This window comes from Neophocaena asiaeorientalis, unplaced genomic scaffold (assembly GCF_003031525.2).
Source record: "Neophocaena asiaeorientalis asiaeorientalis breed wild unplaced genomic scaffold, Neophocaena_asiaeorientalis_V1.1 scaffold484, whole genome shotgun sequence".
Taxonomy (NCBI): Eukaryota; Metazoa; Chordata; class Mammalia; order Artiodactyla; family Phocoenidae; genus Neophocaena; species Neophocaena asiaeorientalis.
In genome coordinates this window covers 2,597,838-2,624,158 of record NW_020171830.1, presented here as the reverse complement: position 1 = coordinate 2,624,158, position 26,321 = coordinate 2,597,838, and the positions used below count along the sequence as shown (strand labels likewise).

The 26,321-nt window shown below is 51.2% G+C and overlaps 3 protein-coding genes across 4 annotated transcripts; all 3 read left to right on the top strand.

Annotated features, from left to right (window-relative positions):
• The first annotated feature begins 65 nt into the window (after positions 1–65).
• POFUT4 (protein O-fucosyltransferase 4) lies at positions 66–5,139 on the top strand. Its single transcript, XM_024740665.1, has 3 exons — positions 66–876; positions 1,255–1,880; positions 3,282–5,139. Exons 1-3 carry the CDS (start codon positions 169–171, stop codon positions 3,427–3,429), a joined length of 1,482 nt encoding a protein of 493 aa, XP_024596433.1. The 5' UTR covers positions 66–168; the 3' UTR covers positions 3,430–5,139.
• A 3,945-nt stretch (positions 5,140–9,084) lies between these two features.
• On the top strand, positions 9,085–10,367 carry CHCHD1 (coiled-coil-helix-coiled-coil-helix domain containing 1). The gene is made up of 3 exons (XM_024740925.1): positions 9,085–9,234; positions 9,360–9,478; positions 10,069–10,367. The coding sequence occupies exons 1-3, from the start codon at positions 9,111–9,113 to the stop codon at positions 10,180–10,182; spliced, it is 357 nt and encodes a 118-aa protein (XP_024596693.1). The 5' UTR covers positions 9,085–9,110; the 3' UTR covers positions 10,183–10,367.
• Positions 10,368–12,372: 2,005 nt separating this feature from the next.
• On the top strand, positions 12,373–26,259 carry ZSWIM8 (zinc finger SWIM-type containing 8). Of its 2 annotated transcripts, XM_024740817.1 has the most exons (26): positions 12,373–12,713; positions 14,747–14,900; positions 15,147–15,241; positions 15,415–15,662; positions 15,763–15,870; positions 15,983–16,064; positions 16,185–16,305; positions 16,706–16,907; positions 17,056–17,231; positions 17,606–18,599; positions 19,359–19,490; positions 19,623–19,802; positions 19,905–20,088; positions 20,299–20,397; positions 20,994–21,118; positions 21,567–21,807; positions 21,906–22,064; positions 22,173–22,401; positions 22,579–22,868; positions 23,021–23,244; positions 23,748–24,242; positions 24,487–24,670; positions 24,774–24,950; positions 25,111–25,230; positions 25,484–25,662; positions 25,791–26,139. In XM_024740817.1, the coding sequence occupies exons 1-26, from the start codon at positions 12,515–12,517 to the stop codon at positions 25,992–25,994; spliced, it is 5,601 nt and encodes a 1,866-aa protein (XP_024596585.1). In that variant the 5' UTR covers positions 12,373–12,514; the 3' UTR covers positions 25,995–26,139. The 2 variants fall into 2 exon arrangements, with proteins under 2 accessions (XP_024596585.1, XP_024596594.1); XM_024740826.1 differs by lacking the exons at positions 12,373–12,713; positions 14,747–14,900; positions 15,147–15,241; ... (1 more) ...; positions 15,763–15,870; positions 15,983–16,064 and having other exon boundaries at positions 16,189–16,305; positions 16,663–16,907; positions 25,552–25,662; positions 25,791–26,259.
• The last annotated feature ends 62 nt before the right edge of the window (positions 26,260–26,321 follow it).

Sequence of the window (26,321 nt, the reverse complement as noted above, 5' to 3'; positions counted from 1 at the left end):
TCCTTGCAGTACTTCCTGCCAGGATTAGCGGCTCCGGCGAAGTGTCCGGCTGAGGTGGCCACTGAGCTGCGCATGCGCCATGTGCCCCTGTGGCGTAGGACCTCGTCGCGTCGCGACTCACCGCGAGGCGGGGCCTGTTGCTGAGGGGCTTCGGCTGTCAGAGTAGACATGGGGGCCGGCCGCACGGGGGCTGTGCTTGCCGCCCTGGGAGTGCTTAGTGTCTGTGCGGCCAGCGGCTCAAGGCCCTTGGCGGAGGGGGAGACCGGCGGGGAGGTGGAGTGGGCGGAGCCGTGGGACGGCGCAGTTTTCCGGCCTCCCTCCGCGCTGGGCACAGTGGGGGTGGCGCGCGGTCCAGGGACCCCGCGGCCGGGGACGGGGGAGGCGGTGGACCTGCCGGTGCTGCTTTGGTGGAGCCCAGGGCTGTTCCCTCACTTCCCGGGCGACTCGGAGCGCATCGAGTGCGCGCGCGGCGCGTGCGTGGCGTCCCGGGACCGACGGGTGCGGGGAGACTCGCGGACGCGCGCACTGCTCTTCTACGGCACCGACTTCCGCGCGTCCGAGGCGCCGCTGCCGCGCTTGGCGCACCAGAGCTGGGCGCTCCTGCACGAGGAGTCGCCCCTCAACAACTTCTTGCTGAGCCACAGTCCGGGCATCCGCCTCTTCAATCTTACCGCCACCTTCAGCCGTCACTCGGACTACCCGCTGCCGCTGCAGTGGCTGCCCGGGACCGCCTATCTGCGCCGCGCGGCGCCTCCGCTCCCGGAACGCGCCGACTGGCGCCGCCGGGGCTACGCGCCGCTGCTCTATCTGCAGTCCCACTGCGACGTGCCTGCGGACCGGGACCGCTACGTGCGCGAGCTCATGCGCTACATCCCGGTGGGTGAGGGCGGGGCGGGAAGGGGAGGGTGGCGCGCCGGGCTGAGGCCGCGACCCCTGGTGTCCAGGCCGACGTGCCGTATCTTCTTTTTTTTCACATTTTTACTGGAGTATAGTTGCTTTACAATGGTGTGTTAGTTTCTGCTTTATAACAAAATGAATCAGTTATACATATACATATATCCCCGTATATCTCTTGCGTCTCCCTCCCTCCCACCCTCCCTATCCCACCCCTCTAGCTGGTCACAAAGCACCGCGCTGATCTCCCTGTGCTATGCGACTGCTTCCCACTAGCTATATATTTTACATTTGGTAGTGTATATATGTCCATATATACGCTACCCATACCCTCTTGACGGCGTGCTGTACCCCACTCAGGTGGACTCATATGGGAAATGCCTGAAGAATCGGGAGCTGCCCACGCCGCGGCTACAGGACACAGCCACAGCCACCACTGAGGATCCAGAACTCTTGGCCTTCTTGTCCCGCTATAAGTTTCATTTGGCCCTCGAAAATGCCATCTGTGACGACTACATGACGGAAAAACTGTGGCGCCCCATGCACCTCGGTGCTGTGCCTGTGTACCGCGGCTCTCCCTCTGTGAGGGACTGGGTGCCCAACAATCACTCCATCATCCTCATTGACGACTTTGAGTCGCCGCAGAAGCTGGCAGAGTTTATTGACTTTCTGGACAAAAATGATGAGGAATATATGAAATACCTGGCATACAAGCAACCTGGGGGCATCACCAACCAGTTCCTTCTGGATAGTCTGAAGCAGCGGGAGTGGGGAGTGAATGATCCTTTACTGCCTAACTACCTTAACGGCTTCGAGTGTTTCGTCTGTGACCACGAACTGGCTCGGCTGGATGCCGAGAAGGCCCATGCAGCCTCTCCTGGGGACATCCGTGTCCCTGAGCCTCATATTGCCCAGCCCTCACACATGGACTGCCCAGTGCCCACACCTGGCTTTGGCAGTGTGGAAGAGATTCCTGAGAATGACAGGTAAGGGTAGCTGGGGTCCCCTGTGGCTGTCAAATCAAATGATTTACTGACTTGCTTCCTGCAGGCAATAAATTAGCACTAGGTGCTGAGGGGATGTTGTATAAGGAAATTATGACATGGGATCACTCTGCCTTTAAGGTAACAAGAGTCTAGTTGTGGGGATAAGACAAACTGCGAAAGCTCAGTAAAAGATGTGAGATATCATTCAGGGCAACAGCATACAAAAATCAGCTTTTGTAAACAATGTTTGCAGTAGTTTAAAAAAAGCTTCAACTAGAGCAGAGGGCCCGTTCAGGGAAGCAATGGGGGAGAGACAAAGCTGGGCCAGGTTGTACATATTCTGAATACTAGGCTCTGGAGCTGGACTGTCCTGAAAATCAACTCAGCTATTTATGGAGCACCTTCAGCATGGTGGGGCTGGGGATGAGAGATACAGAAGAGAGTATTCTGAGGGAGGTTTGTCTGCAACAGTCAGGGTTTATACCTGTTAACCTGGTGTAACTATTAACAGCACCTCCTTTCACTCTTAAAATTACCCTGATTTGGATGATAAATTATATGCTTGTCCTAGACAGAGTAGAAGGGATGCTTTCAAAGGATGATTAACAATGGTGGGCAGTGTGGATTGGAAGGGAAGTGAGGGGGCTACTGCAGTAGGTGGTGACAATGGGAAACAAGGTCAGCATGGGAGGTGGGGTGGGGAAATGTTGAAGCCGCTTGCAGCAAACCACACCTGTTGGGGGAGGGGTGATAAAAGATTATTAGCCGTGAGAAAGAGAGGCTGCTAGAATGTCCTGCAGAGATCACCTTGGACAGTGGATGGCAGCAGAGGGCTGGCACAGTTTGGTCCTGGGAGTGGAGGTAATTTGTATCCAGTAATTTACATCAAGTAATTTGTATCTAGTTTGTGCTGAACATATTATGATTTGTCAGAGGAAAAGTGTAACACATTAAAAAAAGAGAAACATTCAGGTTCTGTCTCATCAAGACACTGGATACTATTGCACTTTCATTTTGATTATTGAAATAGGTGTAACATGAAAGGTAACCATCTAAATATGCCCCCTTGCTTTTCTTAGGGAGATTACTGTGTCCATAGTTTGGCCCCTGTCCTGCCTGCCTCTTAATTCCCTCCACATTTAGGGACCAAGAGCAGGCAAGTCAGGAAATTTAACTCATTGGGGGAGGGGGGGTGTTGTGTGATAAATTTGTGTTTGTGGCTTACTGCCCGTCACTTGGACTAGTACTGGGTTTACTTCACATTCCCTTCCCTCAAAGCGGATCCCTCGTCCTAGCCATAAACCACTGTATCTGCTTAAGATTTCTTTGGCCATTCAGAGAAAGGTAGGACTCATAGCTGTGCTGAGGTTCCGTAATCCAACTCCCATTTTGATGTTTCAGCTGGAAGGAGATGTGGCTGCAAGATTACTGGCAAGGCCTGGACCAGGGGGAAGCTCTCACTGCCATGATCCACAACAATGAGACACTGCAGAGGAAATTTTGGGATTACCTAACTGAGATCTTCATGAAAAGGAACCAAAATCTCTAATTACTCTTGCAAGAGTCCTTAACTTGATAGAGCTAAGGAGATGGAAGTCCTTATTCTAGCGTGGGACATGAAGGGTATCTGCTACGCAAGTTCTTAATGAGCACTGTCTTACCATGAGTTCAAAGAATAAGTTATATCTACTGATATTTTATCCTAAAGATGTGTAGCCAGGGTCTCAGCCTATGGTAATAGGGCCTCTCCTCATGGAGAGATGGAGGCATCCAGTTCTTGGTTTAGTGGGAACCAGAAGCCTGAAACACCTATTTGATTAAAGGTGCTGATCAACAAAAATTTTAAAGAACTGCTTATTTCTCTAGCCATATCATCCTCTCAGTCGTGATTGGGACAACACGTTAGTACTTGGCTGTGAATGAGGTAAGATGGGCCAGGTTTAGCATCTTTAGAAAACTACTGTGCTATTCCTCAAACCACTCATTATTCAGTACCTTTCCCAATCTCTTTTCCTCATCTCTTGCTTTATAAACTGTTATGTTGGTGGTGAAGCAAAATTCCTGGGGGGTTGTATTCTGGCTCTCTGGAGTTGTATTTTTTATATCATTTACATTGCTTTTCATGTCAACCTTTTCATTTTGAATGGCTTTTTCTTTCCTGGTTTTCCACAATTTCTGATGGAGACGGAGTAGCCTTGCCACCATTCCCACATTCATTTTCCCCAGCATTAAACTGCCTGTAGATTTGACAGCTTTTCTTACTGCTGGTTTGCTTCTTATCTAGGGCATATCTGAAATTCCTTCTCCACTCATGAGTAGAAAGATTCAGTGGCTAATAAATGTCATGCCAATTTAATGAATTGTCCTGCTCTATTTTAGATTAGAGATGGAGTTTCAGGCTGGAAATGACAGCAGAAAAAGCTATAATGATTTTGAAATGTTGAAATAGGCCAATGTGAATCTAAGTGCAGATTTTTATAAGTCCTTGATCTCTTCTGTCTGCCTAATGAACTCTTCTATTATTTTTATATGCTACAAAAGTCCATTTCCCCCCAAAACTCATGAAAATTATGGCAGAAAAAAACAGCCCAGCAATATAGCTCTAGTAATTCTTTCATATTCTGTGGCACTTTTCACTTTAAGTGGGATAAATATTCCAACTTCATTCACTCTATTACTGTTACAACGCACAACTTTATAGTACTTACTGAGACTACATTTTGATGGAGCCCACCCACCTAAGCTCAAGGGCATGAGAAGCGAAGCAAGACATTTAAGCCATCACAGTGGCTGGCTAAATAAAAAGTTGTTAGTCAGATTTAGGGAGGTAGCCAGACCCTTCTATTCCTGTGGTTTAAACATACAGCTTAATGGACAGGGAGACCATTTACTTTTTCTGGGGCAGTGGAACAAGAAAGAATACCTTGGATCTTAGAACTACCCTGGTTGTAATGTTGTATTAATGAGTTATCACTAGAGAAGTTCCATAGCTTATCAATATGTCTGGTTTAAATTAGTGTGTGTGTATGTATGTATATATACACACATTAATTTACAAACATATATATATAGTTGTAAAGACTGAAGAGGAAGATGATGCTTATGACTTCAGTACAGACTATGTATAATAGAATCTTGTCCTTCTATAAGGTTTTGTTGGGTTTTAATTTTTTTTTTACATCTTTATTGGAGTATAATTACTTTACAATGGTGTGTTAGTTTCTGCTCCATAACAAAGTGAATCAGCCATACATATACACGTTCCCATATCTCTTCCCTCTTGCGTCTCCCTCCCTCCCACCCTCCCTATCCCACCCCTCCAGGCGCTCACAAAGCACCGAGCTGATCTCCCTGTGCTATGTGGCTGCTTCCCACTAGCTATCTACCTTACGTTTGGTAGTGTATATATGTCCATGCCTCTCTCTCCCTTTGTCACAGCTTACCCTTCCCCCTCCCCATATCCTCAAGTCCATTCTCTAGTAGGTCTGTGTCTTTATTCCTGTCTTATCCCTAGGTTCTTCATGACATTTTTTTCCCTTAAATTCCATATATATGTGTTAGCATACGGTATTTGCCTTTCTCTTTCTGACTTACTTCACTCTGTATGACAGACTCTAGGTCCATCCACCTCAATACAAATAGCTCAATTTCGTTTCTTTTTATGGCTGAGTAATATTCCATTGTATATATGTGCCACATCTTCTTTATCCATCCATCCGATGATGGACACTTAGGTTGTTTCCATCTCCGGGCTATTGTAAATAGAGCTGCAATGAACATTTTGGTACATGACTCTTTTTGAATTATGGTTTTCTCAGGGTATATGCCCAGTAGTGAGATTGCTGGGTCATATGGTAGTTCTATTTGTAGTTTTTTAAGGAACCTCCATACTGTTCTCCATAGTGACTGTACCAATTCACATTCCCACCAGCAGTGCAAGAGTGTTCCCTTTTCTCCACACCGTCTCCAGCATTTATTGTTTCTAGATTTTTTGATGATGGCCATCCTGACTGGTGCGAGATGATATCTCATTGTAGTTTTGATTTGCATTTCTCTAATGATTAATGATGTTGAGCGTTTTTAATATTTTGAGCAGACTGCTAAGCTGTTCTGTGTGTGATATACCAGCTTTTTAAAAAATTAATTTATTTGTTTTTATTTTATTTTTTTTGTGGTACACGGACCTCTCACTGTTGTGGCCTCTCCCTTTGCGGAGCACAGGCTCCAGATGCGCAGGCTCAGCGGCCATGGCTCACGGGCCCAGCTGCTCCGCGGCATGTGGGATCTTACCGGACCGGGGCACGAACCCCTGTCGCCTGCATTGGCAGGTGGACTCGCAACCACTGCGCCACCAGGGAAGCCGATATTTGTTTTTATTTTTGGCTGTGTTGTTTCTTCGTTGCTGTGCGCAGGCTTTCTCCAGTTGCAGCGAGCGGGGGCTACTCTTTGTTGTGATGAGCGGGCTTCTCATTGTGGTGGCTTCTTATTGCGGTGGCTTCTCTTGTTGCAGAGCATGGGCTCTGCTTCAGTAGTTGTAGTTGTGGCACGGGGGCTCTAGAGCACAGGCTCAGTAGTTGTGGCGCACGGGCTTAGCTGCTCCGCGGCATGTGGGATCTTCCCGGGGCCAGGGATCGAACCCGTGTGCCCTGCATTGGCAGGCAGATTCTTAACCACTGTGCCACCAGAGAAGCCCACCAGCTTGTTTTTAAATTTAGGAAATCTAGCTCTTTAGAGCTAGATCAAAGCTAACATCAAGTGTTTATTTAAAAAAATAATGGCACCTGCTTGGAATGGGGTGAAGATTTACAGAGAATTTACCATTTTTGGCTGACGTGAAACTATATAATATACTGCAAAATGGAAATTCTGCAACAGACCTCGCAATAAACATTTATATATATGGGGTGCTCATATATTGTTTATATATGAGATGCTCCAACAACTAGGGTCCTAAAGATGTGGCCAAGCAAAGCTATAATTTAGTCTGGGTTTCACTGCCAGGGTGGTTCTTTTTTCTTTAACTTTTTTTTTTTGGCTGTGCTGCATGGCTTGTGGGACCTCAGTTCCCAGACCGGGGACTGAACCCGGGTCCTCGGCAGTGAAAGCACAGAGGCCCAACCACTGGGGAACTCCCCTTTTTTCATTTTATTTAATAAAAAATGCCCTTCATAACAGCATGGAAAGTTTTCTGTTTGGACTTTTGCAGAAAAGAATAAGAGAGAAAGACAGACCTTCGAAAATAATTATGTTAAAATTTGATATAGTAAGGACTCTCACAAAAGAAGCCAAATTCAGGACTCTGATTTCTAAGCTTGCAATCTATTTAAATGCAGATGCTAGTTTATATAGTGCAAAATACATTATTACCCAAGTGCAAAATAAGGTTAGGACTCAAATTTCATTATGTGCAATGAAAAGGGTAGGTGATGGTTATGCAAGGTGTAGAATCATCCCTACCTCTCCTGTCTAATTACAACAGTTCACACTGGCATTACCTTAGCACTTTTATGTACAAAGTAGGCCAGTTTTTTATGAATGATTGTGGCTGGAGACTCATGCCTGCTTTGTGGTCAGTGCTTCCCAGACTTTCTCCTTTATTCCTCTTACTATAACAGTATTCAAAACCAGGTGCTACATTTCTACAAGGGAAAGCAGAACCAGGAATAGCCACATGGCTATCTAACTAAAGGCTTCACTTTCTCTGTGGAGAAAGCAAGCAATGTGAATTTTCTCTGGATTGGGGCCCAGCCTGCTCTGTATACAGTAGCGGACTTGGGGTTATTGGTGGTAGAAGTTCTGATAGGAATTAGCTTTATTTGTGTTGCTGCAGTGGGGGTGGAGCATGGGGCTGATGCCTTTATTATTCCTGAGTTGCTTCTTCGATTATCACAGGTTTAATTTTGTATAATAAATGGCTTCTTTTTAAACATTGTCTTCTGCTTGGTTTTATTTCTGGGGTGAAGATGGTAAAGCTGGAGACTTGCAAAAATATTTCAAACATTTGTTCATTTAACAAGTATTTATTGGCACTACTCTAGGCCTTGGGGATAGCACTGAACAAGATAGACAAGGTCCCTTCTCTCATGATGCTTACATTTTAAATGGGTGTTGGGGGGTAAGGCTGTAAACAAACAATAAATGAACAAGATAATCCAGACTATGATAGGTATTCTGAAGAAAATAAAACAGGTTGGTGGTGGTTTGGATGGAAGTCAGGGAAGTCCTCTCTGACATGAACTGGGACTCAATAGAAGAAAAAGAACCAGTCATGCAGAGATAAATGGGAAGATTCCAAACATCTGTGATAAGTGATTAGCACACACTAAATATTGCTTCTCCATAGTAGTCATCTTATGAACTACAAGCTTGTCCAAGTTATGCTTCCATTACCAGAGACACTTCTTGGAGCTCATGTGTAAATGCCTTGAGAATGAGTGGTTCATCTTTGGATTGAGTTTTGTAAACAGCTAAAAGTCACTTGGTGGGGAGGAGGGGGCGGGGGGAAGAAAGTAACTTAGAACCAAGTCTGATTAAAGGTAGGCATCATAATTGAAGGGCCAAGTGTATAAACAGGAATGGTACTGCTAAGTACCTTCAGAGGATTGGCGAGAGGATTAACTAAAACGATGAATGCGAGAAAGTGCTTAAACCTCACCCAATCCAGTGAGATCACTACAAATGAACAAACGATATCTAAGCGCAGCAGCTGTTAGAGTAAATGAGCCTATTTTTCTTCGCGGCTTCAGAGTGGCTCTAAAGGTAATCAAAACCAACAGTTCTTAAAGGTTTATTAAAATAAAATCATTCCCAATGTAGCATCTTAAACTCTCATATTTTGGTTCGCTCCTATTCTCTCTGCCCTTGCCTGTGTCAATCACCCTCTAACCCAGACTTTACCACCAGAAACTAGAGTCCATTTATCAGGCCTCTTTCCTGGGTGTTCCCGGCCCAGTACTGCCCCAAGACTTCAGAGCCCGGAGCCTACAAGAGTCAGCGTAGATTCACAAAAGAGTCCCAAAGACTCCCCTCCTAACCTGCACACGGGTCTGCACCAGGCGGGATCCGAACCCGGCATCAAGACGACTCCGCCAAGAAAAGAAAAAGGTGCATGCTGGGGCGGGAGCGGGGGGGTGGGGGGTGGGAGAGGTTGTCGCCGAGTCTCGTCGAGCTCGTAGGGGTCACGCAGGGTCACGCACGGCGCCGCAGAGCCTGCTGGGAGCTCGGTGAGCAATGGCGACGCCCAGCCTCCGGGGTCGGTTAGCAAGGTTTGGAAACCCGCGGAAGCCCATACTGAAGCCCAACAAGCCCCTCATCCTAGCTAACCGTGTCGGGGAACGGCGCCGGGAGAAGGGCGGTGAGCAGTCGGATCCGTGGAGGCCCCAGAGCGGAAGTCGGAGGAGTGCAGAGGGCTGCTGGGTGGGAGGGCCGGAAGGTAAGGGTCTCCTTGTGACTGAGGGTCCCCGCGTTCTGCTCTTCCAGAGGCGACTTGTATCACGGAGATGTCAGTAATGATGGCTTGCTGGAAGCAGAATGAATTCCGCGACGAAGCGTGCAAAAAAGAGATCCAGGACTTCTTCGATTGTGCTTCGAGGGCTGAGGTGACAGGAGACTCCTGGGGTGCCCTTTTGGGAGGAAAATGGGGGGCATACAGTAATGGTTCTTACTGTCTCTTGCTAGGAGATAAGAAAGTCCCTCTCATTCTAAAAGGGCGAGGAAGTTTTTGGAAGCTACCTGAGTCACGCCAAAGTGGGAAAGGTTACCGTTTTGAAGGCATTGTGATCTTGAGCGATTTGTTTCACTGGTTTTAGCTTTACTTGGTGCAAGATGAGGTTAATATTAGTATCCACCTTACAGAATTTTGTGAGTGTCAAGTGAAGAGATGAATGGGAAAACCACTTTGTAAAGTTTAAATTGCTGTTCAAATAGACATTATTGTCTGAAGTAGAACTAAAGATAGTAAAGGACAGGTTGTTTGGTTTCCAGCCTAGACTTAATTGCCAGCTGGCATGGTAGCTTCAGACCATACAGTCATTCTTGGGTCCCAAGTCCTTCTGATGAAAGGGGACTGGGAAGATGACACAGATCTCCAGGCTGGTTAATACCTTAGTGTGATTTGGGGTGTTGTGAGAACTATTAGCTTAGGTCAGGGCCAACTTTGGAGCTATCATTTTAATTTTTGTTCTTTCAGGCAGCCCGAAAAGTGAGATCAATCCAGGAGGACCTGGGAGAGTTGGGGAGTTTACCCCCCAAGAAATTGAATAAGTTGTTACATAGGTTTCCTAACAAACCTCATGTCAGCTGAAAATGGAGAAGCATTTTCAATGACTGGACTATAGCTTCTGAGAACTATGCAGAGGCATTTTAGAGATGTTTGCACTGCCATGCTGTCTTTGAAGAGTAGGAGGCAAAACACTTTATTTTACCCTTTGGAATCATTATGTGGGTGGAAATTATGCTTTATGTTGAAATAAAATCCTCTGAAGAGAACTTGGCCTTTTGTTGTGGATTAGGTACTCCCACCATAGTTGAACCTTGTGTCCTCCCCTACACTCTGGAAGGTCTTTGCTCCCTAATTTGCACCAGGTGCAGGACAAAAACCTTTGTCTTGTCCTGCATTTGAAGTCCTGTATACCATTTAATGCCCTTGCCTTTGGATGCATTAAGGATGTTGGAGTCTGTCTATATGCAGAGTTTTTTGCCATCATCTGTAAGTATTTAGCGACTACCTATTTTGTGCATAACCCCTGCAGCGTGCTGCGGGAATAATCAGAAGTTCACAAACTGATGACCCAAAGTTACTGCAGATGAATTTTATTTGGCCCACACAGTTAAAATTTTGTTTTTAAGTTAGCTGGCCACATTCAAAAATAGGAAAAATGTCATAAAAAGCCAACTTTTTAGCTTTTCTTAAAAAAAATCAAAAGATCTGGCAACCGTAGTTTCTTATTCCCACATGGAAATAAAGATTAATCAAGCAGAGCTGATTGTCGTTTGTCTCCATTCTCCAGGGATCTGGCCACAGGACTCTCCCAAATGATGAGACTGAGACTTAATTGGCAATTATCTTCTTTGTGTATCACCTGTTCACTTCTCTCATTAAGTTATCTGCCTAGCTGCTGAAGGCATTTACTTTTGTGACCTCCTGATATTAGAACAGTTGTATAGCATTTTATGTATACTCTGCCCTTCCAGGCATAACTGAGTTAACCTTTTCTATATACTTTACAGCATATACATCCCTTTAAATGTACAAAGGGATCATTGGGGGTTTTAAAGCTCCTGTGGGATAATTATTAAGATAAAGAAGGGGCCGTGCCTCCTTGACCCCCCCACAGTTACCTCTTTCTATAGTCCATATACCCCATTGGTGGAGCACTGGGCAGTTGCCTAGTTCTGCAAGCTGTTAGGAAGAAGCTCAGTGCTTAGGCATTTTGGACTAGCCTTGGAAGTTCTTAACCTACAGTCAATAGACTCCCAGTAAGAGGTCTGTGAATATGGATGAGAAAAAAATTTTATCTTTAACCACAACTTAAATTGAGCATTTCAATTAGGGCGGTGGGAAACAAACCACAGTATTACTAGCAATACCTATGTGAAATCACAGTATCTCAATATTTAAATTCATCACTTCAATATTATGGTAGTTATTACACTTGCTGCTGGATCTTATTTAATGTATAAATAAAGAAGTACTATGTTACAAATTTGTTTTACAATTTTGATAATTGTATTTCAACATAAAAGATTTCCTTTGTAATTCTTTTATTTTGTTTACTTATAAACAATCTGAGAAGGGGGGTCTCGGGGCTTCACCAGGCTGTTAAACGGCCCATGGCACAGAAAAAGGCTAGGAACCCCTGGACTCAAAGGCCCCACTGACAAACAGTGCAACCATCTCCTGAAATCAAACGCCGCCTTTTCCTGTTGCTTCGCCAATTAAACCCCATTAAAAAGTCTTCTGGAATGCAGGCTTCTGAACTACAATTCCCAGAAGGTGATGCGGCCCCCGGGACCTATCCGGAGTTAGGACAATAACTCCACCCAATGGTTCCTGTGTTTGTCTCTTGACAGCCTACAACTCCCGATATGCGTGGCGGCTGCTTATTTCTTCGGGACATGATGGACGCCGGGTTATTGCTGGGATCTGTAGTCGTTTCGAATATTTTTGGGGGTTGGCTTCCTCTTACGGTATCTGGGGGTGGGCTCGAGGAAAAAAAGCAGGAAATGTAGCAATTAAACAGGTTCCTTATACCCGCGCGTACCGGCTCGGGTTCCTGGGCGCGCGAGGGCGGAAGTGGTGGTGGCCGGCGCGGCCGGAAGTTCAGATCAGCTGATGGGGGAGGCGGCGCCGCAGCCGCCAAGAGGCCCCGGCTTCCGAGCGCTTCGTCCGGGCCTTGAATCTCGGAGACTGGCCACGATCCCCGTTCACACCTCGCAGTTGGGCAAGGCCCCGTCCCGTGTCTCTCCCAGGCCTGAGATCCTCGCCCGGCACGGCCGCCCTGAGCGCCCCGGCCACCCCCAGCCCCGGCTCGCCCCTCAGGCCCCGGGCCTCCCCACAGCCCCCGGCCGGCGGCCCAGGCCCCGGATCCGCGGGGGGGGACCCGGCCCCGGGGGGTGCGGGCCCCTTTGAGCTGATGTTCGCGGAGTGGGAGGACGGAGAGCGCTTCTCTTTCGAGGATTCGGACCGCTTCGAGGAGGATTCGCTCTGTTCTTTCATCTCCGAGGCCGAGAGCCTCTGCCAGAACTGGCGGGGATGGCGCAAACAGTCAGCGGGGCCCAATTCCCCCACTGGCGGCGGTGGCGGAGGTGGCAGTGGCGGTACCAGAATGCGAGGTGAGGATGAGCTGGAAGGAGGGGAGCGGGCAGGCCCTGCTCCGGCCTTGCTCGAGAGCTGTCCTTGCTTGGGAGCTGTCCCAAGCTGTCCCTGCTCGGGAGCTGTTCAGGAGTCGCTTTTCCGGTCTTCCTGGGGCTGCCTTCTCCACACCTGCCTGTTTGGATAGGATTAAAGACAGAAAGTAGATCTTCTGTGGTTCATTTGCCGTAAGAGATGGGGTAAAGGAGAAGAATTCCCTCTTTGACTTGGGAGTACTTACCGAGTTCAGCCTGAGGCAGGCCAGAAAATAGAAAAGAATGTGGGTAGGGGGTGGATTGTGAAGAAGTGACCACTTGAGGTGTGTCACCCCATTGCAAAGTGTATTGGGAGCTTCTTGATTCAAGGTGATGATCTCTGATCCCCGATGCACCAAGAAGGAATTCCACCCAGAGCAAAGTGAAGGTGAACTGGCCTACGAGAGGGGTGTCACATAGGTTTAGATCAGAGACTTGGTTCCTGGCCATATTGAACATCTGTCAGAAGCCAAGCCTGGGACCACTGTACTAAAGCCTTAGATTTCCTTCATCTGGGGCCTGGGGAAGAGTGTGCGTACTTGACTCTCGAGTCTCGTGAAACACTCTTCTTGCTTTTCACTTGAGTTTCTTTCATCCTTGGGTCTTTCTGATGAGTGCTGTGAAGAATTTTGCTTTTGTTAAAGAAGATGGAGAAGAGAGTGATAACAGAAGCCCCGCAGACTCATGACTCACCACATTCTTGCCTTCCTCAAGGCACAGTTTGAGCTTCATTGGAAGTGGACATTTTTCACCAGTTGAGGGGTTTAATTTGTGATTCTACTCTGGACATGCTAAGGTCCTGTTTTCCAAAAGGCCCCGGAGAGATTTCCAGCACCCCTTAGGGACAGAGGGAAATTTACATGTGTCACTGTTTAGGAGTGGTAATATTTACCTTCATTTGGAGAAATAGCATATGCCCTGTACACACACACACATCATAGGTAGTTTCGCTATGGGTCTTCTATGGACTCTTTGCTTCTTTCATATTTGCATGTGTGGGTAGGCTTAGAGCTCCCTCACTTTGAGGGAAGTAACTGAAGATGGTGGTGAAGATTTTCAGCATATTGGTATCTTTATGAACAGGTTAAAATCTAGGAAAGCATGGCATTCCCCCCCTCCCCTGCCAACCCTACCCTTTTTCAGTTGCTCATTTATAAAATAAGAAGACTGACTTTTTTTTTAGAAAGTTTCCTTTCAGCACCATTATTTTCTATATGTCTTTTAATCTGACTAGCAATTTGGTGAGATATGCAGTCTGTTGCGTTTCACTGCTTTTTGATTAAAACAGTGTGGGAAACTTTGAATGGTAGCTCCATCTTACTCCAGGTGAGTCCAAGAGTGACAGCCAGGTTCCCTCGGGGTAACCTCTCCACCCCCAACCCACACCCCAGGGCATCCACTGTGGGAAGCCAGGGCTCAGGTGTGCCAAAGAAAGTGCAGACTCTCTCTTGCTTCTGGAGGTCCCTCTCAACTCTTCTGGCCTATCTTCCCTCCTTAGATGGAGGCATGGAGTCATTTAGAGGGATAGTTAAAAAAGGGATAGTAAAAAAGAAAGGGGCAGTAAAAAAAAAAAAGCACTTAGAGAAGCGAATGCCAGGGGAGATATATACACAATGTAATATGAATCTCAAGTGCTAGGTATATGGGAAATTAGATGCCAAGCCAGGTGAAACTCATTACTTGCTAGGATCCTGGGATACACCTGTTTGGCTAGGAGTTTCTGGGATATCCCTGGTATCTTCTAGCAGGCTGTAGGCTGGGGATTGTTTAGCTCCCCTTCCCCAGATGGAGTCTTAAGGGTTAGTGTATCCTCACAGGAGGGTCCCTTGGTTTTTCATCCAGATGTCCTCTTTCCTTCATAGTGAAGGCGGGGAGGGGGGAGGGCGCATCAAGATGGGGCATTGGCATCGGTGCCAAGTAATCATGGCCCTTTTTGTTTCCCCTCCTCTTTCCCCTTACCTCAACCTTTGTTTCCAAAGATGGACTGGTGATCCCGCTGGTGGAGCTGTCAGCAAAACAGGTGGCGTTTCATATCCCATTTGAAGTGGTGGAGAAAGTTTACCCCCCGGTGCCTGAGCAGCTCCAACTCCGAATTGCTTTTTGGAGCTTCCCTGAGAATGAAGAGGATATTCGGTGAGGCTAAAGGACTGACGGTGGGGAGTGGGGTCCTGATGTTCCACACCGTGCGCTGGGCTTCCTATGGAACAAAGGGCACCGTACTTGGGGCTGCGGTAAGGAGGCAGCCAGGGCAGGGAGTACCTGGGATTTTCCCCAGCACGATGTGACACTGGGGAGAGTGCCCGGGGCGTGGTGGTCTCTGACAGGGTCTGTGGAACGGTATTTGCTGCATTGTGGCCATGTCTTCTTCTTCACTCCCAGACTGTATTCCTGCCTGGCCAACGGCAGTGCAGATGAGTTCCAGCGTGGGGATCAGCTATTCCGCATGAGGGCTGTGAAGGACCCCCTGCAGATTGGTAAGGGCCCCTCACCAATTGGTACTTCCTGCTCCTTCCACCCCCTGTGTTAAGAATTAAGAAACTACTGCAAGAAGCTGGAGCGGGTTGTCTGAAGAACTGCAGGGCCAGGGTCAAGGGCAGAGACCTGTGTCTTGGTGGCTCTCCCTGACCATACCTATGTTTCTCCCCAGGGTTCCACCTGAGTGCTACAGTGGTGCCACCTCAGATGGTCCCCCCCAAAGGGGCCTACAACGTGGCTGTGATGTTTGACCGCTGCCGGGTCACTTCCTGCAGCTGCACCTGTGGGGCTGGGGCCAAATGGTGCACCCACGTCGTGGCACTCTGTCTCTTCCGCATCCACAACGTGAGGCCCTCCCAATTTATCCTGGCCCTATTCTCCGCTCCACCCCCCCTTCTCTGCTGCATGCCTGGCCACAATGTGAGCCCCCTCTCCTCTCCTACTCTGCCTCCCTGTCCCCAGCTCCGATGTCAGCAAGCCTTTTCCCAGATTGTTTCATTTCTCTCGGTGTTCCCTTCAGGCTTCTGCAGTCTGCCTGCGGGCCCCAGTGTCAGAGTCCCTGTCTCGACTGCAGAGGGACCAGCTGCAGAAGTTTGCTCAGTACCTCATCAGTGAGCTCCCTCAGCAGGTGAGGGAGGTTGACACACCCTCTCTGACTAGTCCAGGGCTGCATATTAGCCTTCCTGTTAGGCCCAGGCCTCCTTGGGTCACCTCTGCCTTTGTGTCCCTTTCCCCCTCAGATCCTGCCCACAGCCCAGCGTCTCCTGGATGAACTCCTCTCCTCCCAGTCAACAGCCATCAATACAGTATGTGGAGCCCCAGGTGAGTGTGGTGAGAAAGAAGGGCAGCAGGAAGAAAGCAAGCTTGGGGGTGCAGAGCGCCACTTACTAAAGGCGAATCCAGGCTCCTACCTCTAGGTGACGGACTGCCTGTCACCCCCAGACCCCACAGCAGGGCCGTCTGCCTCCGATCAGAGTACTTGGTATTTGGATGAATCAACACTCACTGACAACATCAAGAAGACACTGCACAAGTTCTGTGGCCCCTCCCCTGTGGTGTTCAGGTAAACAGGATCTCTTCATGCCTGTGTCTATGGTGGGAGGGGCACATCCCTCGGGCCATGGCCAGTTTCTTTGTTTTAGTAATGCATACCTCTCCCACTCCCCCCCCCCACTCAGTACACTGCCTGGCGCATACGACATGTTACTAGTGAAATCAGTGGGTGATGATAATTTTATGTAGTCACAGAGTGGTCTGTCCTTAGGTAGAGCAGGAGTTATTTTGCTTCCTTTCAGCGATTGGGAAACTGAGGCAGAGGGCGATTAAGAATTTTTGTCTGGGTCATACTTTTTCCCCTGTACTCTGTATTTTGACCCCTTTTGTGTCAAAGTCCTGTTGCTCTTTCACCTGCTTTATTCAGCCCCATCTTAGGGTCATCATTTTCCACTCTGCGACTTTCACAGTGATGTGAACTCCATGTATCTGTCTTCCACGGAGCCTCCGGCTGCTGCTGAATGGGCATGTCTGCTGCGCCCACTGAGGGGCCGCGAGCCAGAGGGAGTCTGGAACTTGCTTAGCATCGTGCGGGAGATGTTCAAGCGGAGGGACAGCAATGCTGCCCCCTTGTTGGAAATCCTCACCGACCAGTGCCTCACCTACGAACAGGTAATCCCGCAGAGCTGGGGAGGCCCGTGCTGGCTCATCCTCTCCCTCCCTTAACCGCACTCCCCTCTTGCTGACAGGGACACTGCATGGGGCTCCTCTGTCTTCCTCTAAGTTGTTAGGCTCATCTCAGAGTCCTCTTTGTTTCCAGATAACAGGCTGGTGGTACAGCGTGCGCACCTCAGCCTCACACAGCAGCGCCAGTGGGCACACAGGCCGCAGCAACGGGCAGTCAGAGGTGGCGGCCCACGCATGCGCCAGCATGTGTGACGAGATGGTCACACTGTGGAGGCTGGCTGTGCTGGACCCTGCGCTCAGCCCCCAGCGGTGAGTCTCCCCCAAGGCTCACCACCGCCGGGAGATGGGGCCAGCCCTGGACAGACCGAGCCCTCATCTCCTGTACATAGACACACGTACCATTTTTCTAGTCCTAGGGAAATGGGAGGTGCTGAGCATTAGGGTTTCCAGTGATTTATGAGTTCTTTTCCTGAGAGGCTTTCTTCCATCCCTCCTCTAAATAACCCACTTTCCCAAATCCCTGAGTATTCGAGTGATGTCTATGGGGCTGGCTCAAGAAGCGCTTCCTGGGGTCCTTCCCTGTGCCCCGCTTCCGGGGAATACCATCTCCCCGTTTCCTCCCATCCCTGCTCGGCGCAGTGTAGGCCCCACAAGCCCTCCTGGCCCCCGCTTTGTTCCCACAGGCGCCGGGAGCTGTGTGTGCAGCTGCGCCAGTGGCAGCTGAAGGTGATTGAGAACGTGAAGCGGGGACAGCACAAGAAGACCCTGGAGCGGCTCTTCCCTGGCTTCCGGCCGGCAGTGGAGGCCTGCTACTTCAACTGGGAAGAGGCCTACCCCCTTCCCGGTGTCACCTACAGTGCCACTGACAGGAAGCTGGCCCTGTGCTGGGCCCGAGCCCTGCCCCCTCGGCCAGGTGCCTCCCGATCCGGGGGCCTGGAAGAATCCCGGGAGCGGCCCCGCCCTCTTCCTGCCGAGCCAGCTGTGCGGCCCAAGGAGCCTGGGGCCAAGCGCAAGGGATTGGGTGAGGGGGTCCTCTCATCGCAGCGGGGTCCCCGCCGCCTCTCGGCCGAGGGGGGAGATAAGGCTCTGCATAAGATGGGTCCAGGTGGGGGCAAAGCCAAAGCATTGGGGGGGGCTGGCAGTGGGGGCAAGGGCTCAGCAGGCAGCGGGAGCAAGCGACGGCTGAGCAGTGAAGACAGCTCCCTGGAGCCGGATCTGGCTGAGATGAGCCTGGATGATAGCAGCCTGGCCCTGGGTGCAGAGGCCAGCACCTTTGGTGGATTCCCGGAGAGCCCACCACCCTGCCCTCACCCTGGTGGCTCCCGAGGCCCTTCTACCTTCCTTCCTGAACCTCCAGATACTTATGAAGAAGATGGTGGCGTGTACTTCTCAGAAGGGCCTGAGCCTTCCACAGCCTCTGCTGGCCCCCCTGACCTACTGCCCAGGGAGCTTTGTACCCGGGACGACCTCGCTTCCACAGATGAGAGTGGCAATGGGCTCCCTAAAACCAAAGAGGCAGCCCCTGCGGTTGGAGAGGAGGAGGATGACTACCAGGCGTATTATCTGAATGCCCAGGATGGTGCTGGGGGCGAGGAAGAGAAGGCTGAGGGCGGGGCTGGGGAGGAACACGACCTGTTTGCCGGACTGAAGCCACTGGAACAGGAGAGCCGCATGGAGGTGAGGGGGCTTGGAGGGGACTCTGAGGGTGCCTCTTAGCCGTAGCTGGGAGAGGGACCACCTGCCTCTGGTTGCGATTGACAGGACTGTTGTGTGACTGTTAGAATCCTGCAGCAGGCTCCTAACTGGCCTCGCTGCCTGCAGTCCATTCTCTTCTCTCCATGTTGATCTTCCTGGAATGTATAATTTTGTCACTCTGCTGCTTAAAACTCTTCAGTGGTTTCCCATTACCCTTAGGGTGAAGATGAAGGTCCTTGGCATGACCTATGAGGCTTCACTTGTTCTGAACTTTGCCTGCTTCTCCAGCCTCATCTAGCTACTATGTCAGTTATACTACACTCAGTTGAGCCGTTCCCGTAGCTTGCCATGCTCTCTCTTACATCCATAGTTTTGTACGGATTGGCCTTTCTGTCTGGAATATTCTTACCTCATCTTACCTGGTTAGCCCCTGTTTCTTCTTCAGGCCTCAGAGATCTTAGAGATCATGTCCTCTAGGAGGTCTTCCCTGAGACTGCCCCTCTGCCCCAAGTCCCATTGAGGTATCCTGCCCATCTGCTCCCCTCTGGACCTTTCCCAGTAGTAGCCAGCTTCACACCTGTTTGTGTGTTTATGTGTCTGTTTCTCTAATGTGCTGTGAGTCTCTGTGGTATACCCAGGACTAGCATAGGGCCCAGTGTATAGCAAGTGCTCATGGGATATTTGCTGCATGAGTGAGTATGGTGTTCTGCAACATGTTTGGTGCCCATGTCCTCTTTCCAGATATTATTTGCCTGTGCTGAGGCCTTGCATGCTCACGGCTATAGCAGTGAGGCCTCCCGCCTCACCGTGGAGCTTGCCCAGGACTTGCTAGCCAACCCACCTGACCTCAAGGTAGAGCCGCCCCCTGCCAAGGTGAGAGAGAATCCCCCCTCCCTCCCCAGTTACCCATAACCCTCTCCCACGCCCCACCCCAGGCTAGAGTCTCCTCCCTCCACCAAGGCGAGTCAGACTCATCTGCCTGCCTCCTTGTGCTTCCCTCTTTAGGGCAAGAAGAACAAGGTTTCTACGAGCCGTCAGACCTGGGTGGCTACCAACACCCTGACCAAGGCGGCCTTCCTGTTAACAGTGCTAAGTGAGCGCCCAGAGCACCACAACCTGGCCTTCCGAGTGGGCATGTTTGCCTTGGAGCTACAGCGGCCCCCAGCTTCCACCAAGGCCTTGGAGGTCAGAAGTTCTATCTGCGTCTTGCCCTGCCATCTCCTCAGAGACTCACACCTTGATCTCCACTGGGGTGACTGAGGTCTTAGTTCCTCCCTGTGCCCTCAGGTGAAGCTGGCATATCAGGAGTCTGAGGTGGCCGCCCTGCTCAAGAAGATTCCTCTGGGTCCGAGTGAGATGAGTACTGTACGCTGCCGGGCAGAGGAGCTTCGGGAGGGGACACTCTGTGATTATCGGCCTGTTTTGCCTCTCATGTTGGCCAGTTTCATCTTTGATGTTCTCTGTACTCCAGGTATGATGCCTGACACTACAGAAAGGGGAACTGGGGCAGGGGTAGCTTTCTCTAAAGAGAAACCAAGAGCCCCAAGGCTCTGAATCGCCTGTAAGAAGCATCGGGCAGCTTCATGGAAGGATCTGGAATGATGAGTGTCTTGGGTTTCTTCCCTTTTCATTCTGTCCCATGCTACTTCTGTCTTCTTAACTTACCCCAAATTTTATCCAGTGGTTTCTCCCACGGGTTCCCGGCCCCCAAGTCGCAACTGGAACAACGAGATGCCTGGGGATGAGGAGCTGGGATTTGAAGCAGCAGTTGCTGCCTTGGGTGAGTCTGTCAGTGTCTTGAGCACGTCTGTGAGCTAAGCCTGGCCCAGGCCTTGAAGTGCATGAGACGTGAGCCCTCTTCTGAAGGGGCTCTATGGTAAGGGGAAAGCCAGCATGACATGTATGTGCCATGACACATAGTGCCTACGAGACTGAAGAATTGAGGGCAAAAACGTGGGCTATGAATGTTCGGTGTTACAAGGACAGCAAAACAGGACTCTAGGGAAAGGCCTTAGGAAGGGGATAGAGTATGGAATATGGGTTAAAAGATCAGTTAAGTTCTAGGTAGGGGGACAAAACACTGTGAATAAAGACACAGGGGCAATCAAGTCTTCATGAGAGTGGGGAGCCCAACTTCCCTGAAGTGATGGATATGTTGGGGTGATAGAGAAGGCCAAATTATGAAGGTCTTAAAAAGCAGACCAGAGCTTAGGCCGGATGTATTAGGCAGTGGGCACCTTCCATAGGGAAGGTGGGTTGGACCAGGAGAACTCCTTACTTCACATGCTAGTGGCTGGGGAGCCCTGGCCTGTTTACCCTTGGCTGTCTTGCAAGTTATGGCTACTCACAAACCCCATGAGCGCCTCTTTCTCACAGGCATGAAGACAACAGTGAGTGAGGCGGAGCATCCCCTGCTATGTGAAGGCACACGTCGGGAGAAGGGTGACCTGGCCCTGGCACTAATGATCACTTACAAAGACGACCAGGCCAAACTCAAAAAGGTAAGGGGTTGAGGTACTGGGATTTCGACAGGCAGAGAGAGCAAATTTTATCACCTTTCTCAGGGGTTTCTAGTATAATGGAAGGGCTATTCTACCTACAGGAGATACCGGGGGAATCTTGGGAACACCTCGTAAAGAACGTGAGAGACCAATGGTTCTTATAGGAATGCTTGGGCTTGGGGTGGAAGAAGAGAAACAGGGGGCATAAAGTCGTTCATTCATTCATTTATTTCAATATATATTGAATATCAATATACTTAGTCCTGTGGTAAATGTTATAGGGGATACCAAGATATGTAAGCCAGCCCCTGTCTTCCAGCAGGTTCTCCTGTGGTTAGAACTGGGAAAGTCTTCCTGAGGAGGAAGTATTAAGCTGTTTCAAGGAGAAAGAAAAGTAATAGAAGTCAGGAGATAAAGGGCATCCAGTCACCGCTTCTCTGTCTTTCAGATCTTAGACAAACTCTTGGATCGAGAGAGCCAGACGCATAAACCACAGACACTGAGTTCGTTCTACTCATCTAGCCGCCCGGCCACAGCCAGCCAGAGGTCTCCTTCAAAGCATGGGGGCCCATCTGCTCCAGGGGCCCTGCAACCTCTGACCTCAGGCTCTGCAGGGCCTGCTCAGCCAGGGAGTGTGGCAGGGGCTGGGCCAGGCCCCACTGAGGGCTTCACAGAGAAGAATGTGCCTGGTGAGGTGGGGGCACTGGGCAGGGGGGATGTGTGGTATGGAGCTGTGTTGGGCCCCCCTTTCCCAGGCTCATCCCAATGTCCTGCCTTCCCTACGCAGAGAGTTCCCCACATTCCCCCTGTGAGGGTCTCCCATCTGAGGCAGCTTTGACCCCAAGACCAGAGGGAAAGGTCCCCAGCCGCTTGGCTCTTGGCAGCCGTGGAGGCTACAATGGACGGGGCTGGGGCTCACCAGGGCGGCCTAAGAAGAAGCACACAGGTAACAACCCACGGGATGACATGGAGGGAAGGATATTCCTGAAGGTTGGAGTCTGAATTCTGGAGCTTCTGACTTCTGAGACTGTCTTGTCTTGGGGGGGGGGGTTAGGCATGGCCAGCATTGACAGCAGTGCCCCTGAAACGACGTCGGATAGCTCCCCAACCTTAAGCCGGAGGCCACTTCGAGGGGGCTGGGCCCCTACCTCCTGGGGCCGAGGACAGGACAGCGACAGCATTAGCAGCTCTTCCTCAGACTCCCTTGGCTCCTCGTCCTCCAGTGGAAGTCGCCGGGCCAGTGCCAGTGGAGGGGCCCGGGCGAAGACAGTTGAAGTTGGCAGGTCAGTGGGAAAAAACATCCTTGTCTTCTGACCTGGCCCACCCCGAGAGCCACATCCCTAGTGTAATCCAACTGTTGTCTCCGTCAGCATCCTCACTTACCCTGGTCTTTTCCAACCTACCTGGACGCCCACCTCAGAGAAACCCCAATCCCTGTCCCTACCCCATTGCCCCTTCAGGTACAAGGGCCGCCGTCCTGAGAGTCATGCCCCCCATGTACCCAATCAGCCGTCAGAGGCAGCTGCACACTTCTACTTCGAGCTGGCGAAGACGGTGCTGATCAAGGCAGGGGGCAACAGCAGCACTTCCATTTTCACACATCCATCTTCCTCAGGGGGCCACCAGGGTCCTCACCGTAACCTGCACCTTTGCGCCTTCGAGATTGGGCTTTATGCCCTTGGCCTGCACAACTTTGTTTCTCCCAACTGGCTCTCACGTACTTACTCTTCCCACGTTTCCTGGATTACAGGTAAATCCAGCATGTTGATTTGGGTATGGGAAGGGGATTAATTGATGATGATGTCATATCTTTGTGGAGTTACTGACCTGATAGGAGAGATGCCATTCCCATTCCCATTGCCCGTGCTAACCCCACTCTGCTTTTCTCTCCTTTTCCTGAAGGCCAGGCAATGGAGATTGGCAGCGCAGCCCTGACTATACTGGTAGAATGCTGGGATGGGCACCTGACACCCCCTGAGGTTGCATCCCTGGCTGACAGGGCATCACGGGCACGAGACTCCAATATGGTGAGGGCAGCGGCGGAACTAGCCCTAAGCTGCCTGCCTCATGCCCATGCGTTGAACCCCAATGAGATCCAGCGGGCCCTGGTGCAGTGCAAGGAGCAGGTATTTTTACAGGCAATTGCGGACCTGCTTTGGGGCATCTGGGCAGGGAGGTTGGGTCCAGCTCCTGATTCCCATATCCTGGAGTTCACAAACTATCCAGTTGGTCCTCTCATGGTGACACTTGACATAGTAATGTGCTTTCACATCTATTACATCCTTTACCTTACAACTCTGAGAACAGGATTATTCGTGTTTCATAGGTAAGGAAATGTGGCCTATAGTCTAGGGACCAAGATGATCACCAGGATGGAGTCCTTAGGGGAAGCCTCAGGGAGATGATGGGACTTGGCTGGGAGGAGCTAAATTAGTTTGGAACTGGGACTGGTCAACAAGTGTTCATTGTGTGAAGCATTCACTGCTCTGACACTGACTCTGGGCACTGGCCCTGACCTTAGATGCCTCCCCAGGAACCAGCCAACTCTGAGGGAGACATTGGAATGTCATCTAGAACTGTCTCTGAGTAAAGCCCTTCCCCCTTAACCCTCTTTGCCCCTCCCTTCCAGGATAACCTGATGTTGGAGAAGGCCTGCATGGCAGTGGAAGAGGCGGCTAAGGGTGGGGGCGTATACCCCGAAGTGTTGTTTGAGGTTGCTCACCAGTGGTTCTGGCTATATGAGCAAACAGCAGGTGGCTCATCCACAGCCCGTGAAGGGGCTACAAGCTGTAGTGCCAGTGGGATCAGGGCAGCTGGGGAGGCTGGGCGGGGGCTGCCTGAGGGCAGGGGGGTCCCAGGGACTGAGCCGGTTACAGTGGCGGCGGCGGCAGCAGCAGCAGTGACAGCAGCCACAGTGGTGCCAGTCATCTCGGTGGGGTCCAGTTTATATCCGGGTCCAGGACTGGGGCATGGTCATTCCCCTGGCCTGCACCCCTACACTGCTCTACAGCCCCACCTGCCCTGCAGCCCTCAATACCTCACCCACCCAGCTCACCCCGCCCACCCCATGCCTCATATGCCCCGGCCTGCCGTCTTCCCTGTGCCCAGCTCTGCATACCCACAGGTGAGTATGCAATGTTCTACTGGAGACTGGGCATGTGGGAGCACATTGGGAGTTCACGGGGGGGTTGGAGTGGGGTACTCTGGGAGGATAACAGCGCTGTCCAAGAGTCCTGGTGAGGTGGTGGGAGTCGGGGGACCCAGCCCAACTAAGATAAGAAATGCAGGATACCCAGCTGTGGGATGAACGGGGAAGAGCTACATCCTAATATAATTTGGAATCTTCCTTTTTTTCTTCCCGCCTCGAGGGTGTGCATCCTGCATTCCTGGGGGCTCAGTACCCTTACTCGGTGACTCCCCCCTCACTTGCCGCCACTGCTGTGTCTTTCCCCGTCCCTTCCATGGCACCCATCACAGTACATCCCTACCACACAGAGCCAGGGCTCCCACTGCCCACCAGTGTGGCCTGTGAGTTGTGGGGACAGGGAACAGGTGAATGGAGGGGAGGCACACCGGGCAGGGGACGGGGGGAGGGAATCCTCTCTGTCCCTCTCTGGGCTCTGAGTTCCTCATGTGGCTTTCATCCCACCCTCAGTGAGCAGTGTCCATCCAGCTTCCACGTTTCCGGCCATCCAGGGTGCCTCACTGCCTGCCCTGCCCACACAGCCCAGCCCTCTGGTGAGCGGGGGTTTTCCACCACCCGAGGAGGAGACTCACAGTCAGCCTGTCAACCCGCACAGCCTACACCACCTGCACGCCGCCTACCGTGTCGGTGAGAGGAGGGCCCTTCCTGTGCCCCCACCTGCAGCCAGAGGCTCTTCCGTGACCCCTCCCCACCATACCTCTTAATTGGTTTACCGTGGGGTCAGGTACGAGGCTGAGGTAGAGGGTGGAGGACGCACCCTCACCACGTGCCCACCCTTTTCTCCCAGGGATGCTGGCACTGGAGATGCTGGGTCGCCGGGCACACAATGATCACCCCAACAACTTCTCCCGCTCCCCCCCCTACACTGATGATGTCAAATGGTTGCTGGGGCTGGCAGCAAAGCTGGGTAACACCTCCCCTCCCCAGGACCATTGTCCGCCCTCACCTGCTCCCCCCACCTTCCCATCCCAGACCTCCTTCCTAGCTCTTGCTCAGAGTTGAGGCCTTGGTCGGGTATGTGTGCGTGCGCGAGGGGCGGGGGGCTACCTCAGCTCCTGGGGTGGAGGGAGGCTCTCTGCCAGGCCAGAGCTGAGATTAAAGTTGGGTCCCTAGGGCAGAGGTGGCCACCCCCGTCTCATGCCCCTCCCCCTGCCCCCCAGGAGTGAACTACGTGCACCAGTTCTGTGTGGGGGCAGCCAAGGGGGTGCTGAGCCCGTTTGTGCTGCAGGAGATCGTCATGGAGACGCTGCAGCGGCTGAGCCCCGCTCATGCCCACAACCACCTACGTGCCCCGGCCTTCCACCAACTGGTGCAGCGCTGCCAGCAGGCATACATGCAGGTGATAACCCAGGAAGTATGGAGCAGGGTGGAACACCTCCTGGGCAGGCAGGGAACAGATCACCCAGCACGCCAGGGCGGAGGGGCCTGGTTCTGTGCTTAGTGGCTTATCCTCCCCACGTCTTCCAGTACATCCACCACCGCTTGATTCACCTGACCCCTGCCGACTACGACGACTTTGTGAACGCGATCCGCAGTGCTCGCAGCGCCTTCTGCCTGACACCCATGGGCATGATGCAGTTCAACGACATCCTGCAGAATCTCAAGCGCAGCAAACAGACCAAGGAGCTGTGGCAGCGGGTCTCACTCGAGATGACCACCTTCTCCCCCTGAGTCTGGCCCCCCTAGGGCCCTATACAGGGACACAGGCCTGTGGCTATGGGGACCCCTCACAAAGGGGGAATGAATCTTGGCTGGACAGATCATCCCCACTCAGTTCCCTGGTAGCCCAGACTGGCAGCTGTTCTTGGGGCCAAGATGTCTCAGATCCTAGAAGCCTAGGGTTGGGGGAGACAGCCCTGTCTGGGAGGGGGCGTTGGGTGGCCTCTGGTATTTATTTGGCATTTATAAATATATAAACTTCTTTTTTACTCTCGTCTGCCTGGGCCTTTCCCTTCTTTCCCTCCATGTGTGGATGAACCTTGAACTGGGGCAGAGGAA

Excerpts from the sequence above, each read along its gene's own strand:
- POFUT4 (XM_024740665.1), top strand. The coding sequence starts at position 169 with ATGGGGGCCGGCCGCACGGGGGCTGTGCTTGCCGCCCTGGGAGTGCTT. Across the intron at positions 877-1,254 it reads AGCTCATGCGCTACATCCCG|GTGGACTCATATGGGAAATG; the intron begins GTGGGTGAGGGC and ends TACCCCACTCAG. Across the intron at positions 1,881-3,281 it reads GAGATTCCTGAGAATGACAG|CTGGAAGGAGATGTGGCTGC; the intron begins GTAAGGGTAGCT and ends TTGATGTTTCAG.
- CHCHD1 (XM_024740925.1), top strand. The coding sequence starts at position 9,111 with ATGGCGACGCCCAGCCTCCGGGGTCGGTTAGCAAGGTTTGGAAACCCG. Across the intron at positions 9,235-9,359 it reads ACGGCGCCGGGAGAAGGGCG|AGGCGACTTGTATCACGGAG; the intron begins GTGAGCAGTCGG and ends CTGCTCTTCCAG. Across the intron at positions 9,479-10,068 it reads ATTGTGCTTCGAGGGCTGAG|GCAGCCCGAAAAGTGAGATC; the intron begins GTGACAGGAGAC and ends TTGTTCTTTCAG.
- ZSWIM8 (XM_024740817.1), top strand. The coding sequence starts at position 12,515 with ATGTTCGCGGAGTGGGAGGACGGAGAGCGCTTCTCTTTCGAGGATTCG. Across the intron at positions 18,600-19,358 it reads AACAGGAGAGCCGCATGGAG|ATATTATTTGCCTGTGCTGA; the intron begins GTGAGGGGGCTT and ends TCCTCTTTCCAG. Across the intron at positions 21,808-21,905 it reads CACAGAGAAGAATGTGCCTG|AGAGTTCCCCACATTCCCCC; the intron begins GTGAGGTGGGGG and ends TTCCCTACGCAG.